This window comes from Podospora pseudopauciseta (genome assembly GCF_035222475.1).
Source record: "Podospora pseudopauciseta strain CBS 411.78 chromosome 2 map unlocalized CBS411.78m_2, whole genome shotgun sequence".
NCBI lineage: Eukaryota > Fungi > Ascomycota > Sordariomycetes > Sordariales > Podosporaceae > Podospora > Podospora pseudopauciseta.
The window spans coordinates 246473-261444 of NW_026946663.1; the positions used below are offsets into that span (position 1 = coordinate 246473).

Consider the following 14972-nt stretch of genomic DNA (forward strand, 5'->3'; position numbering starts at 1 on the left):
AGGAAATAACAAAAAATACCACCTTAACCCGCTCTTACCGCGCGCTTTGGTAGCGTTTGCCCCCTCCGGCCTTCGGATCCGAACCAGATGGAGAGCTTGGATGCTTGATGCGCTGGCCAAATCCACGGTTGGTTATTTGCTCAAACTCGCCTGCTTACTCATCCATCCGGTCACTGAACAAGAGGTTGGGAAGCCTGACTCTGGGCTGACCCCTCATTACCACACTCATGTGAATGAGCTGGGCTTCTCCGGGCTGTCTGCCCCTCACTTTGCCAAGTTCAGGTTGTCACCATTCCTCAAGCCTCCCAAGCCCCAAAGAACTGTCACGATGAAGATCATTTCCTCCTTGTTACCCCCGTCTCATGCAAGCCAGAGCACAGAGTGGTGGAGTGACTGAACCACATCGCAAACCATCCGCTTCCCAAACAGGTCAAGTCAAGGTCGTACGATGGAATTGACACGAGCATCCTATGCCTATCCGCCCAGTTCATCAGACAAAATCGATAATTGGGATAGAGAGAAGGTTGGAAAACATTCACCGACTGACTAAATGGCCGTGCTCCCCTTGGCTTTCTTTGCCTTAGTTCCCGGAGGCGGATAGATGCCGAAGCTAAACTCGCCAGTCAATAAAATCTCCTATAGGTCAGTTCAGACACGAGGCTGTGCGTCAACTGGAGAGGTGTATGCGGTCAAGTAATAGTCCATATGATTTCCTGGCTCTGAGACATGGCTTGCATTCGTATGGGGCAGACAGGCTGGGCATTATCTCGAATTTGAGTTCCGCCATACCTATGTAGAAAGTAACATGGTCTCTCCATCATGGATCAAGACAAGATCCAAGGAGACTCGAGATACGATGGCTGCATTCGGTCCTTTCAACGTGCAAGGTAGGACAGCTACTGCAATTGCTGTATGAGTCTCGGTTGTGGTTGGTTCTAAAAAAGAATTGCCTTACTGCAGCTGCAGTGGTCTGATATTCCAACATCATGGTTTGGGGCTGCTCCCAATGTTTCTGTATCATGATGTCTTGAAAACCACTCCAAGCAAGTGACGAGACCCTTTCTTACTCTTGACCGGCTGCACATACAAGCATACACTTCGGTCCCGAGAAGCCTTCCCTGGAAGAAAAGCGCCACCAGACCACTCCAAAAGGATTCGAAACGGCGGATACGTGGGTGGGGTCTTTGGCCCTGGTGAAAGCTGAACCTATCAACGACATCCAGACCTGGATAGAACCTCTGTGCTTCATGCGGCTGTTTGCCCGAAGGCGTCAGTCTCCCAAAAAAGACAGGCGAGTCTGTGTGAAGCAGCAGCATCGGCTTTCCTACCGAACCGGGCGCAGTGCAGATGCATCGAAAAGGGTCGAGATCGACAGATTCCAGCAAGAAGAGGGCTGCATGATAGCCGACCGACGCGGCTGAGAGATACAGATCAGGGTTCTTGCCCTCGCATACCGTCCAACAGTCTCAAAGAGAGGCGCGCCCACGATACTCGGGACCGGCCAAATGTGTATGTGTGTGTGTGTATTCTTGGTTGGCTGTTAGGTATGTAGTGTACTGCGTCTGTTCCAAATCTGTCCATAATCCGGGTCGTGATGACATATGCGTGCGATGCGATACGCCTGTTGCTGGCGGCGATAGGTCCTGGTGAGTGTGCTACAGCATCTCTTGTCTATCTGTCAATCAGCTCTAGGTTTCCCTTCTCATTTGCCTCCACAAAACCCTGCATATCAGGCAAGGTCATTAACACACCGCGATGAGGTCTGTTTGCTGGCCTAGAACCCGGCAATCGAAGAGGAATGTCCCAAACAGGGCTGGGTTGCGAGAAGGGTGGAGTTGCTTCATACGTCTCAACGCGACACCTGATCCAAGGCCTTGAGTCACTTTGGTGATAATGTCGAGACGGATGGCCAGCGATTGTGGCTTTGTGCTACATAATTCGAAAAGAGGCAGTTAAGGAAGCGGCCCGCCCGCCACCCGAGAAGCTAAGCCGCTTCGCAGAGAGTGTGAGTGATAGCGTGATGACATTGATCAAGTCATGTTAGCATACGGGGAGTGGGTCAATCCAACCCTGTCCGCATCGTTTGAGCGCAACCACGGCATATGGCGTCTTGAAAGATAGCTAACTCTTCATGATCAGTGGTAATGGGTGCGGGGTTGTGAGCGTGTAGTGAATTCGAGGAATCCAGCCACAAGTTGGACAGGCCGATGTGACAAGTGGTGAAAAACGTGGCTTCGAAGCCATGGTGGAATGTTGGAATGGCGGAAAGGCCACCCGGCGCAAGTAGCCGAGCCATGAGCAGATCTGGACTCGCTGGGGCATCCGTTAGCGTAATTTAATTGATAGAAGAGCGCAGAGGCGGAACTGTAACGCGGGCCGTTAGCAATAGAATGCGTGTTCGGAACCACGGGGTTACACCAGGATGCGTAAAGGGCTACCTTGAGGTGGCCTTCTCGTGCCGCAGGAGTAGTGTGGTTGGGGTGGTTAAGGTGGTCCATGCACAACCCCAAGGTGATGTCGTCAACGAAAACGGTGATGGCCGGCTGGTGAACGGACCGCGTTGCGACCCGTCCGCGGGAGGTTGAGAATGCCTTGATGAAGAGGGCGATGCTCGCTAGGGAATTGATGAATTCCCGAGGCAGGGAACTTTCCCCCGCGCGTTGTTGTCTCCCGTGTGCACACTCTAATAATTAAACTTCTGTGGCCGATTCCCATTGCCCGGGAAGACGGATGGGATGGGGATGGTTTCCTAGAATAGAACATCAGTCGTCCCTAATTGCCTGCTCCTGCGCAGGCCGAGTCTCGTGCGAGAGATGTAAGTCAGTTATTGCTTGTGGGGGCAGGCGGAAGAAGCGGATTGCTTAAAACATCCTTTTAAGCGGGGGACGGCAGGGAGAGATGAGGGACTGCTCTTTTGCCTAGAAAACTGACAGCTTTTGTTGCTTGAAGTCAAGGAAAATAGTGTGCGGGACAAGGCGGGTTGGACCCAGGCACAGTGGGGGTCTGGATCAAGTGGGTGAGGGGACCCTGACCCACATGGATCGTGCGCTGCCCTGAGCAATGCTATTGGCCAGAAGGCATGTACCAGTTCCTAATCGGGAAGGCAGAGCTAGCAGGGTATCCCAGCCTAGGTCTGAAGGGGCATCGGCCCGGCCCTGGCACCAACTTCCAGTGGTGAGTCCTGTTTCTGTTCAGTGCTGGATTAGGAAGCGTTGAACCATCGACAAAGCGTTGATCTCCAGGGCAAGGTGCTGAGCTATCTTGGAATTTGCAGAGTGTTTTCTTGATATTCTCTCAGTAGTGCACATCATTCTTGACAGTGGCGATCAACTATGTGAAGAGGGCGGGGAAGCCGTTTTATCTCCAGCGCTGTGGTGGTAACTCCGGAAGCTTAGGTAGGAGGGAACAAATTGAATATGCAAATAAATCTCGACAAGCAGTAAGCTAGCCTCCCAAGAAAACGACTCTGATACACAGCTGCATCTTTTAGCCGTTGCTGCCTCGGGTCATATCACCATCAGTCCACAGTCTCGACGGCCATTGCAACCCGTGGGTTCCTCGTTTATGCTGGTTTCATACGGCATGATGAGTGTTGTGAGCTCTGGGTTCGTGGGGTGGAATTCTCATGTCAAGGTCTTGGCAAGGGATTTATCACTGCACCCCGGTTGATATGGTCTTTATTATGCAGTCGATCATATATTCGTACCCAACCTGGGCTACTTTATTTAGACCTCGCCGTTTCTTTCATCTGCCATTCTGGAATTACTAGCACATTTGTGGCTTCTGGGATGAGAATGAGCCTAAACTCTTCGAAATCGTCTGTCATGGTTTGTGGGCAGCGAAAAGAAAAGGGCGAAAGTTATATCATTTAAATCTTGTGCCCAGCCAGTGTTAGGCAATACATCACTGGTAAGCTCGGGCTTGCCACCCACTCCCCAGTGGATGCTCTCCCTTCTTGGCTGTGAAATGGTGACATCTGTAATACCGCTTCGTTCCAGTCCCGGGGCCATCAGCGGGCTCTGTGCTGAACTCACTCTGTATCGTGTCCAAGAAACTTCCAGCTGAATCATCGTCCCGGAGAACCCCACCCAAAACGACCAACCAAGCAACTGGGACACACTGTGCAGTGAAATGGCTCGAGAGGTTGTACCACCAGGATTCTTGGCATTCTGTCTTTACTCTTTTTGATTCTCTTTCTAAATGTTGCGTAGCTAGGATACAGTACAGGAGGGCCGGCAAAACAAAACGCTAAAACACCAAATCAAGCCAACCCTCTAACTGTGCTGATACCAAAACAAATATCCAGGTCAAATGTTCCCAAGTCATGTGGCATTACAGCCAAGGAACAGTCGAAGACACCGCCACCCATCGTGTAGACTCGAAACCTGAAAGCATCCGTTAGGCATATTAGCCAAGACCTGTTCCAACTCTTTTGTTGGGCCTCAACGGTCAACCGTGAGGACAGTCCCATTTCTTCCAGAATAACGACAACTCCCAAACACCAGACGCATTGAAAACCCCCCACAAACGCCTTGATTTCGCCAAATGCACCCAACCAGGGCCATATACAACTGAGGACTGTGAGCGAGACAGTCACCTCATCCTCTCCTGGTGTAGGCCGACTAAGGGACCTCCCACTAATCAACGACTGAAAAAGAAAATAGACAATAACGATTATCTCTCTGAGCTGGTCATCAACGGTCATCAAATCCCCGACGCTGCGGTAGCGACCCGATCGGAAAAAGGAAACGACAAGAGCGAGAAGAAATTGAGACCCAGGAAAAAAAAGTCCTTCGGAACTCCGGAAACAGTTGGTGTTTGATGGGAGAGGGGAGCTGCAGATGCAATGGACCGTTGTCGTTGCATCGGGGCGGACGGCTATGTGTAGGCAATGTCGCCTTTCCTGTGGTGTATGACTTCGAGGGTGGACCCGAGGTTGTGCCCGAGGTATCCAATCATGGCCCGGCTGACTTCGGGGTCTTCAGATAGATCTGCACAGACCTCACGAAACTGAGCATACACTTCTTCCAGCTTTCGTAGCTCACGCGCCAGGATCTCCAACTCGAGCCATCTTCCCTCTTCCCCCATAAGCGTGTATCCGCCCAGGCTAACTCCCAGCGCATTTGGTGACGTCGCCGCTGGGATACTGCCTTTCTCAAAATAGGTGTGGGATGCGTTCTTATAGAAGGAGGTGATCTTGCCAATGACGGTCGCGAGAAGCATCGCTGCCGTGTGTGTTCCTGACCTGCTCATGCATCGTGGGCAACTGAGCATCGAGGCACATCCCTCCACTGCTTTGCGGTTCAAGGACAGCACGAGGTCGAAGGGTGGCGCTCCAGGGCTGGAGGCATTGTGAAGTGCTTGTAACGACTGCAAACAAGCGGTAAAGCATGTGCAGGAGCCCCCAGAGCTTGCCGAACTTGACGAGGACTTTGTCCTTGGTGTTGACCTCAGCTGGGGCGTCGCGGTAGGGCTGGGGAAATAGGTAGCTGACATGCTTCCAGGCGTCGGGATCTGTGTTTGGCCGTATGTGTACATGTCTGCGGCAGTTGGATCGGTCCAAGGCGGCATGGCTGCCGACATGGCAAAGTCGTACGAATGGGAGCGCCCGTGGTTGAGCTGGGCTGCCATGGCTGGGGAGTCAACAAACTGGGAAGACATGTCGTTGGGTGGGGTCCAAGGCATGCCTGTCGAGTAGATGTCGGTGGCCATTGTCGGATCCACGTGGGTGGTCGAACCTGTTTCCATACCCAGCATAGCCAACCCAGACATGGAATGTGTTCGGCTCATGCTTCCATCCACGCTGGTGGGAGGTGTGTGCCATCCAGTTTCCAGCTTGTATAGTGGGTGCGCTGTCTGGTGGACCGAGTACAGCATGCCCTTGTCGTCAGATACTGGCGAGGTCATTCCCGTCATATCAGTGGGCGTTGTCGACTGTATGTTGGAGCTGCCATCGGATTTTGGTTTCCCGGCCCTGCTAGATGGGGAGTACCGACATTCGATCCCACAAGCTAGACAGCGAGAACATATTGGCCTTGCCTTAGAGCACTTGACCTTGGCATGAAAGCAGCCATCACATGAGGCGCGTAGACGAGGTTGACGGGGCTTTGAGGAAGCCATGTTGAAAAGGGTGATGTGTTGTAAGATTGCAGTGAGATGGAGTATAAACAGCTGAAAGTGTGTTGCGAAGTAGAGGCGAGGTGACAGTCGGAGAGGTCAAGGTGATAATAAGACGAGTTTGAAGAACAAGGGGTGTGAAGGGTGCGAGGGAGGTGGGGAGAGAGTATAATATAACGTTTGGCGGCTCGAGGAAGCTGCAGGAAGAACTACGTAAGGTGTTATGGGGGCAGTAACTCGGAATGATAAGGCGGGCGGAAGGGTTGATCAGGTCTTGAGAGCCCACGAGGAGGAGACGTAAGATGCCACAGCCATTACCCAAGCCCTTTTCGGACGGATCCAGCAGCGGGAGTGAGCGGTAAGCTGACCTTGGACGGAGCAAACGCGTTTGAGAGGGGGAGACAATTAAGTTTAGAGAAGCGAGGGCAGGAGGACCAAGTAGCTTGACGCTTAAAAAGAAAATGCCCAGGGGCTCGAGGAGGCCCGGTTAAAAGAAAAGAAGCCGTCCACCGCGCTAATGCCCGGACGATATTTTAGAGACACGACCCACTTGAGCGACGAGTTGTGTGAGACCTGCTCGGTGGAATTTCTGTGGTAGGGCAGCATTCTTTTCTCCTGGTGATTGACAAGGAAGCGGGAAGGGGAAAGGGTCCCTGAAGTCATGGGACAGGGACAGGCAGGCCATACTCGTTGCTACATGACTGAACCGTTCTCATACAGGGCACGCGCCAGTGGCGCTGGTGAACGGCCAGGTTAGCATGGACAGAATTATATGAGGCCCTCGAGCTCTCTGGCTTTCGTCTCATTCGAAGCCATGGGGCCACCAAACACGGAATATGGACGACCTGCGCGATCTGATGGTTGTGCCGGTGTATAGATCCGACAACTGGACATCGTGAGCTGGATGCCGTCCTTGATGCAAAATGAGATGAAGAAAGACGGCACAACTCGCTCGGGACGGAACCTTGCAAGACAGGCCCCTCTTCTGTTCCCAGATCCAAGCAACAACGGATACTAACAAACAAGAGAGGCGCAAGAGGCTTGCCGGGGTGAAGGAGCTTGTGTAGGAGAGATGTGAAGCTGGGTGTATGACGCAGTGGCCACTCGAGTGCTGAGGAACTACCTACCTGGTCCCACACCCTCTTCTTCCCGCGGCTTGAGCCTCGCATATTCGATATGCAAGCGTGTGAATGCATAAGCGGGGTGTGGGTGGGGGCAATGTCAACACGGTGAGCTTTCTGTCGTACCTTGTATCTGCGTCCAGCCAAGGCCTGGAGTCGAGGGAGGTAGCGAAAAAGACCAGACGGGACTGGGACATAGTCGAGGTTGACCTTGTGGGCACGCTCCGAAGTTGCACTGGGCTTGCTGGAGTGCCACGGAAAATACGATGCAGGTAGCATGCATCCTGCAAATAGAGCGCGCACCTGCAAGGCAGGCAGACAGTTACAGGGTCTCGAGCTCATGGTAGCGCGAAAGGAAATGTAAATCTCGTCTTCTTCTCCTCCTCCCCTGATTCCCAGGGACCAGCACGCAATCGGCAGCTGAGCTATTGGCAGTTGGTCGACGTTTGACTGTTAAGCCAACAGGTTAACGGCGCTATTCTAGAAAACGGCTGTTAGTGTGGTTCCAGGAACGACAAAGGATGCTCGACAATGGGGTGGTAGGGGTGGTGGTGGTGCCACAGTTACTGCGTTAGTCCGGAGGCTACCTTGGTTGACTTCCCCAGCCTACCGACCGATACGGAAGACAAAGTCACAGTTCCGAACTGCGTTGTAGTTCGTGACTGGCTCGTAACCAAGGAGAGATCAGCCAATCAAATCCAAAGGACTCGAGCGAGAAATTGTTGGTTTTCTTCTGCGCTCCATTGGACGAGAGACATCTGCGCACAGATGGTTCCCAGAGGCAGAAAATATCTGTCCTGTCTTTTCCATGGTCCCAGGTCACCGTCCCTGGCCGGCTCAGTTCCAGTCCAGCTGGGGCTAGCTGGCTTGTTGGCGGTGAGGTGAGGTGAGGTGAGGTGACGGAGCTGGAAGAAGGAGAGTTGCCACCGCTGCTTGGCTGACGAGGACTCGTGCAGAAGGGCATCATCGTGAAACATAACAATCCTCTGTTGCAGGCAAATGCCCTAGAGAGGTGGTCAAAGTGATGGAGTTGAACAGCTTGCTGGCTCGGAGAATTTGGTCTCCACTGCGGTCCGCTAGTGTGAACTGTGGAGATTCGAGGTGATGCCAAGGGTTGCTTACCTAAGGTAAGCATATACATGACCTGAGAACAAGCAACGGAGCACAGACAATATCATCAACAACCCGCTTTCCGAGCAGAGGGAACCACCATCATCAAGACTAAGTCCGTGCCCTCTCCGTCTGCTGGGCTCCCATTTGCCGATCGTTCGTCGCCGCGGATGCTCCAAGACACAGAGCATCGGATCACGGATGCGGAGGATTTTCGACCTCCTTTCTCTGCCGCATCTCGCAACGGTGGTGAGAAGCTTGACAAAGCCCGCAACCGCTCTCGCGAAGCCTGTCAGCAGACACATCAATCGGCCCTAATGCGCAGTCGACAACTTGACCGCTGACTGGCCGTTTTTGGAACATTCGACACAGGTAGTGCAAGCAGTTGCTGATCGCCATCTTCGACAACAAGCCCCCCTCCCTCGAGGGCAGGAAACCAGACCCACGCATATGGAACTTCCATCTGGAACATGGACAAATCTCCTGATTGTGATGTTTGGTCTACCAAGGACGCTTTTAACGGCGATCCACCCTCCATTGTCCCAGCTTTCTACCCTGGCGGTTGACGTGGCGCCCGTTTGAAGAAGGTAAACACCCAACAACCACTGAGGACCTCCCGTCGGAAATGCAGGCGGGCCGACGAGAGACAGGACCTGCCTGCCGAAACTCCAGACGGAAGCCCGTGTGCTTCTTCAACACCTCAAGCGTCAATTTCCCTGTTATCCGATCAACACAAAACACCTTAGCACCAGTGGAATCGCGTCTTCGGCAGTCTATTGTGCTGCACATCATTGAACCCCAGAACAACAAGCCACCAAAGACGATTTGTTCCGGCTTCCGAGATATCTCAACATGGTGGAATACGGATCGACGTCTCGGAGTGGTTATTCTCATCTTGTTCAGCTGAGCTCATCTCTGGACTGACTGTACGCCCTCCGTCTTATAGATCTGGACATAGAGATTGCCGGGTTCGGAGCAGCATCACCGCCTACACTGGAGCAATGGCCCCTATGACGATCAGCCGGCTGAAACGTTGCGGTGAAAGAGCGGGAAGGTTGGAGATCAGGGTACGAGCATCCCAAATTCAGTGCCGACTCTGGAGATTCCCATCCAGATACCTCTGCCATCCGGCAGCCAGCCGACCGAGGCTTCCTGCGTACGCTGCCGATCACTACTACGTCTTCAGGGATTACTTACTTGGTTCCTCGAGGTCACGGCAGATGCATGCCTTAGGGCCCTGGCCGCCGCTGTCCAGCGTGGCTCAGGCGGATGGAGATCAACATCAGAATCGGCGATGCCTTCGAACAATCAGCGTGTCACAAGCTTTATTATGGCGTTTTCCCAGGTCTTTGCAATATTAAAAATACGGAGAGCACAGGCCAGTGTCATTCTTGATTAGGCATCTGGCGGTGACCTTTGTCATGGGTTGTCCTCAGTGACTCGGGTGACTGCATAGGAGGCACCAATAGGCTCAAAACCAGCACTTGCGATTATCGAATACATGCATATAGAATCGCGGAAAATACCCTCGCTGGGACAGCTGATGTGTCAGTTGCGGGAACATTGTCGAGAGAAGCTTCTCCAAGCAAGCCACATCACGGAATGGCATCTCGACGCCGCCTGCTTGCTTCTTCCTGGGGAAACCAAGGCAATGGAGGAGAAGCCTTCTTGCCTTTGCAGTAGTACCTGTCAGCTTGATCGTCAACGCTTCCCTCCCTCCTTTCGGAATGCGAGAAATCCCAACGGCGCACATGTCAGCAAGCACACTATTCCTTGGGCTGGCCCGTCACATGCTCTTAAAACTATCACGAGATTTTGAGTGTTGGATTTGATGATGACGACAAAAAGACCAGCGACTTCTGCAGGGTGTTGTTTTTAACAAGCATCCCTTGCCCACTGACTGCTCTCATGTGTTGGCTTTGCCTTTGCCGCGCTTGTCTCTTACCCATCTTGCAGATATTGCCCTGCACAGCTCGCTAGCTCAGGGACCGGTCAAACTCTACAGTTCCCAGAAGAGCCAGACGCGCTGCACCCACCCGGACCTCTTCTTCTCAGGCACAACATCTCCATGAAAATATCACCGTCCATATTTCTCTTCTGGTTCCGAAGGCCCGGTGCCTCATGGAAGACGGCCATGTAGGGACGATCTTCGGATATCGGAAGGATCCCGTCAGCAAAGAGATAGGCGACGACCGGGGCCCGGGGAACCCACGTCTGCGATAACACCGAACCCGATGAGCGTACATGATGCTCTTTTGGAGTTTACGATAGCTCTCTGGCAGGGGCGGTGGTACATGATGTCTAGTAACATGGGGGACCCCCAATTTCTTAGGATGTTTCCCGGAAACATATTCTATCACTGGGGCCCTGTTCCCCCACGAGGGCCCTTTCGTTCTGCATATGGTGGAACAAGCAATGTGCAGTCTTCAGGGAAGGGATGTGTTGGGTTTTTGGCCTTGCTCAGAAAAGGGTAAGTTGTACAGGTTGGATGCAAATACCCGATTTCTCCTTTTTCTTCCTCTCCTTTTTCTTTCTCTCCTTTTACTCCCTTTTCCCATGTCTCTCCTGCCCTTACCGGGTATGTCCTGGTAAGATAAAAGAAGCGTATGCACAATCATGTTGACTGTGCATATATTCGCCAAACCCTTGAGCTTGCTTTTTGGGAAGAGGGGTGAAGCGCCCATAGTTACGCAAGGAGGTGATATACGAAGGAGTGGTGGATGTGCCATTTCAAAAATGGGTGGGGGAGGGAAGCGGAAGAAAAGGGGGTGGGGGGCGGGGACAAGACAAGCCTCGTTTTCCGGAAGCATAGTCCCTGTCAGTGACATCTCTTTCCCCGCCCCCTTTCTCAACAAAAACGTATCCAACGGGAGGATAAGAGAGGAAAGGGGGGACGCGGGGGGCAGAATATGCGGGTAATTTGAGTCTTGTTACACGATTACAGGGTAGACAAGGGGAGCACAAAGGTAGGTAGGGGTTCCCCAGGTCAAATAAACAACAGAGACATTTTTTTTCCTTGTCTCTGTTTTTGTTTTATTTTGGAGGCCGGGAGCTTGGCTTCTCTCATTGGAGAGGATTTGATTTTGGGGGTTTCTTCCCTGGTCCCTACAGGCATAATCTGAGAAACAACTGTGTATGGGTGTGGGTGTGGGCGGGTAGGCAAGGTGGAGGGAAGGACCATCCACAGTAAGGTAGGAGGAGGGGGAAAACGGCGATTTGCAGCGATGAAGAGGTTGGGTTCGGATCATGGAGCCACAAGAGGGATTACCAGATCTGTGGAACGTAGCAATTAGACATGGGCACAAACACGCAAATTCGATTTTTGGGGAGAGGTGAGCTGGTTGGATAGGGTAGATAGTTAGGCGGGCTGGGAGAGACAGAAGAATAGAGAAATGGGTCAGGTCAATAATGAACAAGGCAGAGCCTGATGGGAGGAATGGTTCAAGCTTATTAAGATGCTGTGGAACTGATGACTCAGTGCCTAGGAGGTGAGGCTGAGGTGTTTATATTGCGGTTATTTGTTTGCTACCTAGGTACTTTGAAATCAAGTTACCAAAATTCCCATGCGTCTTTCGTTTTGGAATGGGGCTCTCCCATGTTGTTGGTGTTGATACCAGGGTGGCAGTAAAGGCATAGGTAATAAACAATACTGTGTGGTGATGTTGCTGATAATGAGGCAGATGCCTGACTACGCAACCCGGAGACGGAGATGAAGATGGTAGATATCTCCTAGCCATCTTGCCATTATCGATGGACCTTACCAACAGCGTAAGTGAAGTCACATAATTGCCACTTCTGCGGGCGGAAAGGTTTCCTTCGCGGGGTGTCATCCATCCGAACCTTTCCCTCCTCGCTTGATGATCACTAGATGGAGATATGGACAAGTTACCATGGAATCTTACTGAGCAGACTTATGTGGATAGCTTCATGAATGAAGATACGTGGATGGAATAGACAAGGCTCCATCTCACCTCATCTTATATACACGACTCCTATCTTTACTGCCCGTTTCACCGCTTGGCTGAGCTATGATATCATAATGCAAGATGTGTGTCGATCTTCAACAGTAATTCAGGATTCAGTAACGATGTCCAAGGCTGTGCTTATGCCATACCCACCTCCTGGTTCCGTGGCCGGTGGTCGGAAGTTATCCCGGATTATTTCGACTGGCGGCTCGGAAGGTACGGCGGATAACGCGGCCCGGGGATGTCAGTTGGAGAAGAGCAAAGATTGAAACAAAGGCACGATGGGAACAAGACGGGATGGCGTCTTACCGGACCCCAGATGTGGGGGTCATAGCACTGCCTTATGGGCATTACCGAAGCCACTGAGAAGCTTATCCTCTCTGTAGGTTCTTTTGTAAAACGCAGATTTCTTTGTGAGGTGAGCGTACGTGTGAGGCTTGAGGTGCGGTGGCAAGTCTTGGTGACTCGCTGAGTGAGCACCTGCTTAGTCGTAGATAGCCTCGTGGGCTGTTGCTGTTCTGCGGTCGGCTCAAAGTCATGATATCATCTATCATTCCCTGTTTGGAGAGCTTTACCAGGTGTGCTTGCGTATGTTTGATTCCATCAGCCAACGTTTCAAATTCTCAACTGATTCTTGGAGTCAGGTTCGACTTCTGTCAGGCATGAATGAGACAAAAATGCGCGATGATGAAGGAATATGGCAATCTTCATTCGAGATGGGAACATGATAAGATGGTGACCTCGGGGTGGGGCTCTACATGCTCGCGACGCGAGGCCGAACCAAAGTCTAGAGAAAGATGGTTGAAAACGGCTGTGGCTTGCCACTGCTGGTTCCTGGTGAGTGGTGTGGGGGAGATAGGGCTGACCGCATGGCCTTACATGATATGGCATGTGGTTCAGAAAGACGTAAGCTGCAGATCATGAAACTCTGAGCAGTTCTTGTGAGTATAGATACATATGAGCGAGATCGGATGACGATCATGTGAAAATTCAGAGATGCGAGATCAATCCGCGGGTGAGATCGGGCGCATCTGAGAAGTAAGTTGTATCGTTAGATCGACTGACAGATTGTTGTCATTCGACGTCGATATGAGGATTGTTTATGACATACAATTGAGAAAGGTAGTCGCTTGTAGAATGGGCGATAAGGTTACACAGCAGATAAGCTGTCACTGGTGAGAGGAGTTCTCTTTTGACTTATAAATTTATACGTGGCTCGGGAAGGTCAACAGCACGTGCAAGTCACGAGGATCCGAGTGTCTTGAGTCGGCCATCGGTAGGTACCGATAGGTTGGCCCGTGTTGGTTTCATGTTGTTGCTCAAACTTGTCCATCTTAATCGACAGCTAGGCAAGGAAACCAATGATTTAGTATCGGGGGATGTGCTTCATCGCTGGACACAACAGAAGAATTCGTCATGCCTCCTCCTTGACCGCCCGTCTCCGTGATGCTCAGCTCTGACCAGTATTTCATACCCGACGCCGACTGGAATCAAGCATACGAGCCCACCGGGTCTCGAGGTAAGCGAGACGAGGCAAAGCGGAGGTGAAGCAAAAGATGCATGTACGGAGGCCGCGATCTTTTGTGATATGTACTCCCGGAGGCCTACCGCATTACCGTACATGTCCGTCACTTGAGATCTGAACTCATCGAGTAATGGAAAGAAGAGGTTACGGCGGTCGGTCGGTTTACGGTTAGCTCGGGGGATGACGCATCATTGGATGGCCTTGTTGTTGCCCAGACGGCTGGACGGGGTTGAGGTGGATAGGGCGACATTCCCTGACATCTCGACATCTCACTCACATGTCTTATCATCTCGCATTTTGAAAAGTGTCAAAACTTCCAGATTGGGCGTTCGCCAGACAGCAGATACAGGTTATGGTGTCGATGCTTACCTACCCGCTGACGGTGGAGGCGGCGCGGTTCGATTGATCGCTGGGTTGATGAGACCTCGTGAGCAACAACTGCCGTGAAACACATGCAACCAAACACATCAAACATATGGGAGCCTCGCAAATACTAGGATACGTATACCACCCAACATCGAAGACAGATCCCTACCGAAGAATTACCGCCGAAGCGATTGTGCTACTGCCGCCTCATGCTCGAGATGGTTGCAGTTCAGGTAGCAACAAGTCAACCACGCCAAGCACATTCATTCACCGCCTCCAGTGAAAGCACACGGCGAAATACGATCTCGGTCTGCAAAATCACCATTTGGGTGCCTCTATCAGCTGCGATGTGCTTCCTATCAACTTCCTAAATACGAAATAAGAAATAAACCCGTGCAAAAGCGAAGAGATACTCCATTTGGCATTGTCCGAGAAATCACAGGATGTGGTTGACCGCCACTATCACGACTTGCAAAATCCCCTATTGGCTTTGGCGTAACACCAAGGACCATGGTGATGGTGTCATTGATGGATAAGAGTTGTTGATTCGAGATTCCTCTTGGAGAATGCTTGAAGGAGCGAATCACAAGCTGGTATTAGGGGGGTTATAGAGAGGCCTCAAAACGCCATGATCGCCGCCAACATCACACCGAAATTACGCAATCCAACCAAATTCCAACTTCGCTGACTGGCTTGATCTAGACCTCCACAACGTGGTCTTCAACCTCAGAATTTCTTCTTTTGGCGCCCTCCAGTCTACTTCACTCG

The 14972-nt window shown here is 51.8% G+C and overlaps 5 protein-coding genes across 5 annotated transcripts; all 5 read right to left on the minus strand.

The window, feature by feature from the left end:
- Positions 1 to 910: 910 nt before the first annotated feature.
- Positions 911 to 2102, minus strand: QC763_200498 (uncharacterized protein; the record flags this gene model as incomplete). The annotated part of the gene is made up of 3 exons (XM_062909081.1): positions 911 to 1671; positions 1752 to 1929; positions 2050 to 2102. The coding sequence occupies 3 exons, from the start codon at positions 2100 to 2102 to the stop codon at positions 1432 to 1434; spliced, it is 471 nt and encodes a 156-aa protein (XP_062767823.1). The 3' UTR covers positions 911 to 1431.
- Positions 2103 to 2121: 19 nt separating this feature from the next.
- On the minus strand, positions 2122 to 2883 carry QC763_200499 (uncharacterized protein; the record flags this gene model as incomplete). Its single annotated transcript, XM_062909082.1, has 2 exons — positions 2439 to 2883; positions 2122 to 2313 (listed from the first exon to the last, which is right to left on the minus strand). Exons 1-2 carry the CDS (start codon positions 2496 to 2498, stop codon positions 2122 to 2124), a joined length of 252 nt encoding a protein of 83 aa, XP_062767824.1. The 5' UTR covers positions 2499 to 2883.
- Positions 2884 to 4878: 1995 nt separating this feature from the next.
- Positions 4879 to 6120, minus strand: QC763_200500 (uncharacterized protein; the record flags this gene model as incomplete). The annotated part of the gene is made up of 1 exon (XM_062909083.1): positions 4879 to 6120. One exon carries the CDS (start codon positions 6118 to 6120, stop codon positions 4879 to 4881), a length of 1242 nt encoding a protein of 413 aa, XP_062767825.1.
- Positions 6121 to 8652: 2532 nt separating this feature from the next.
- QC763_200502 (uncharacterized protein) lies at positions 8653 to 8886 on the minus strand (the record flags this gene model as incomplete). The annotated part of the gene is made up of 1 exon (XM_062909084.1): positions 8653 to 8886. The coding sequence occupies one exon, from the start codon at positions 8884 to 8886 to the stop codon at positions 8653 to 8655; it is 234 nt and encodes a 77-aa protein (XP_062767826.1).
- A 4042-nt stretch (positions 8887 to 12928) lies between these two features.
- Positions 12929 to 13295, minus strand: QC763_200506 (uncharacterized protein; the record flags this gene model as incomplete). The annotated part of the gene is made up of 2 exons (XM_062909085.1): positions 12929 to 13137; positions 13193 to 13295. 2 exons carry the CDS (start codon positions 13293 to 13295, stop codon positions 12929 to 12931), a joined length of 312 nt encoding a protein of 103 aa, XP_062767827.1.
- Between the last annotated feature and the right edge of the window lie 1677 nt (positions 13296 to 14972).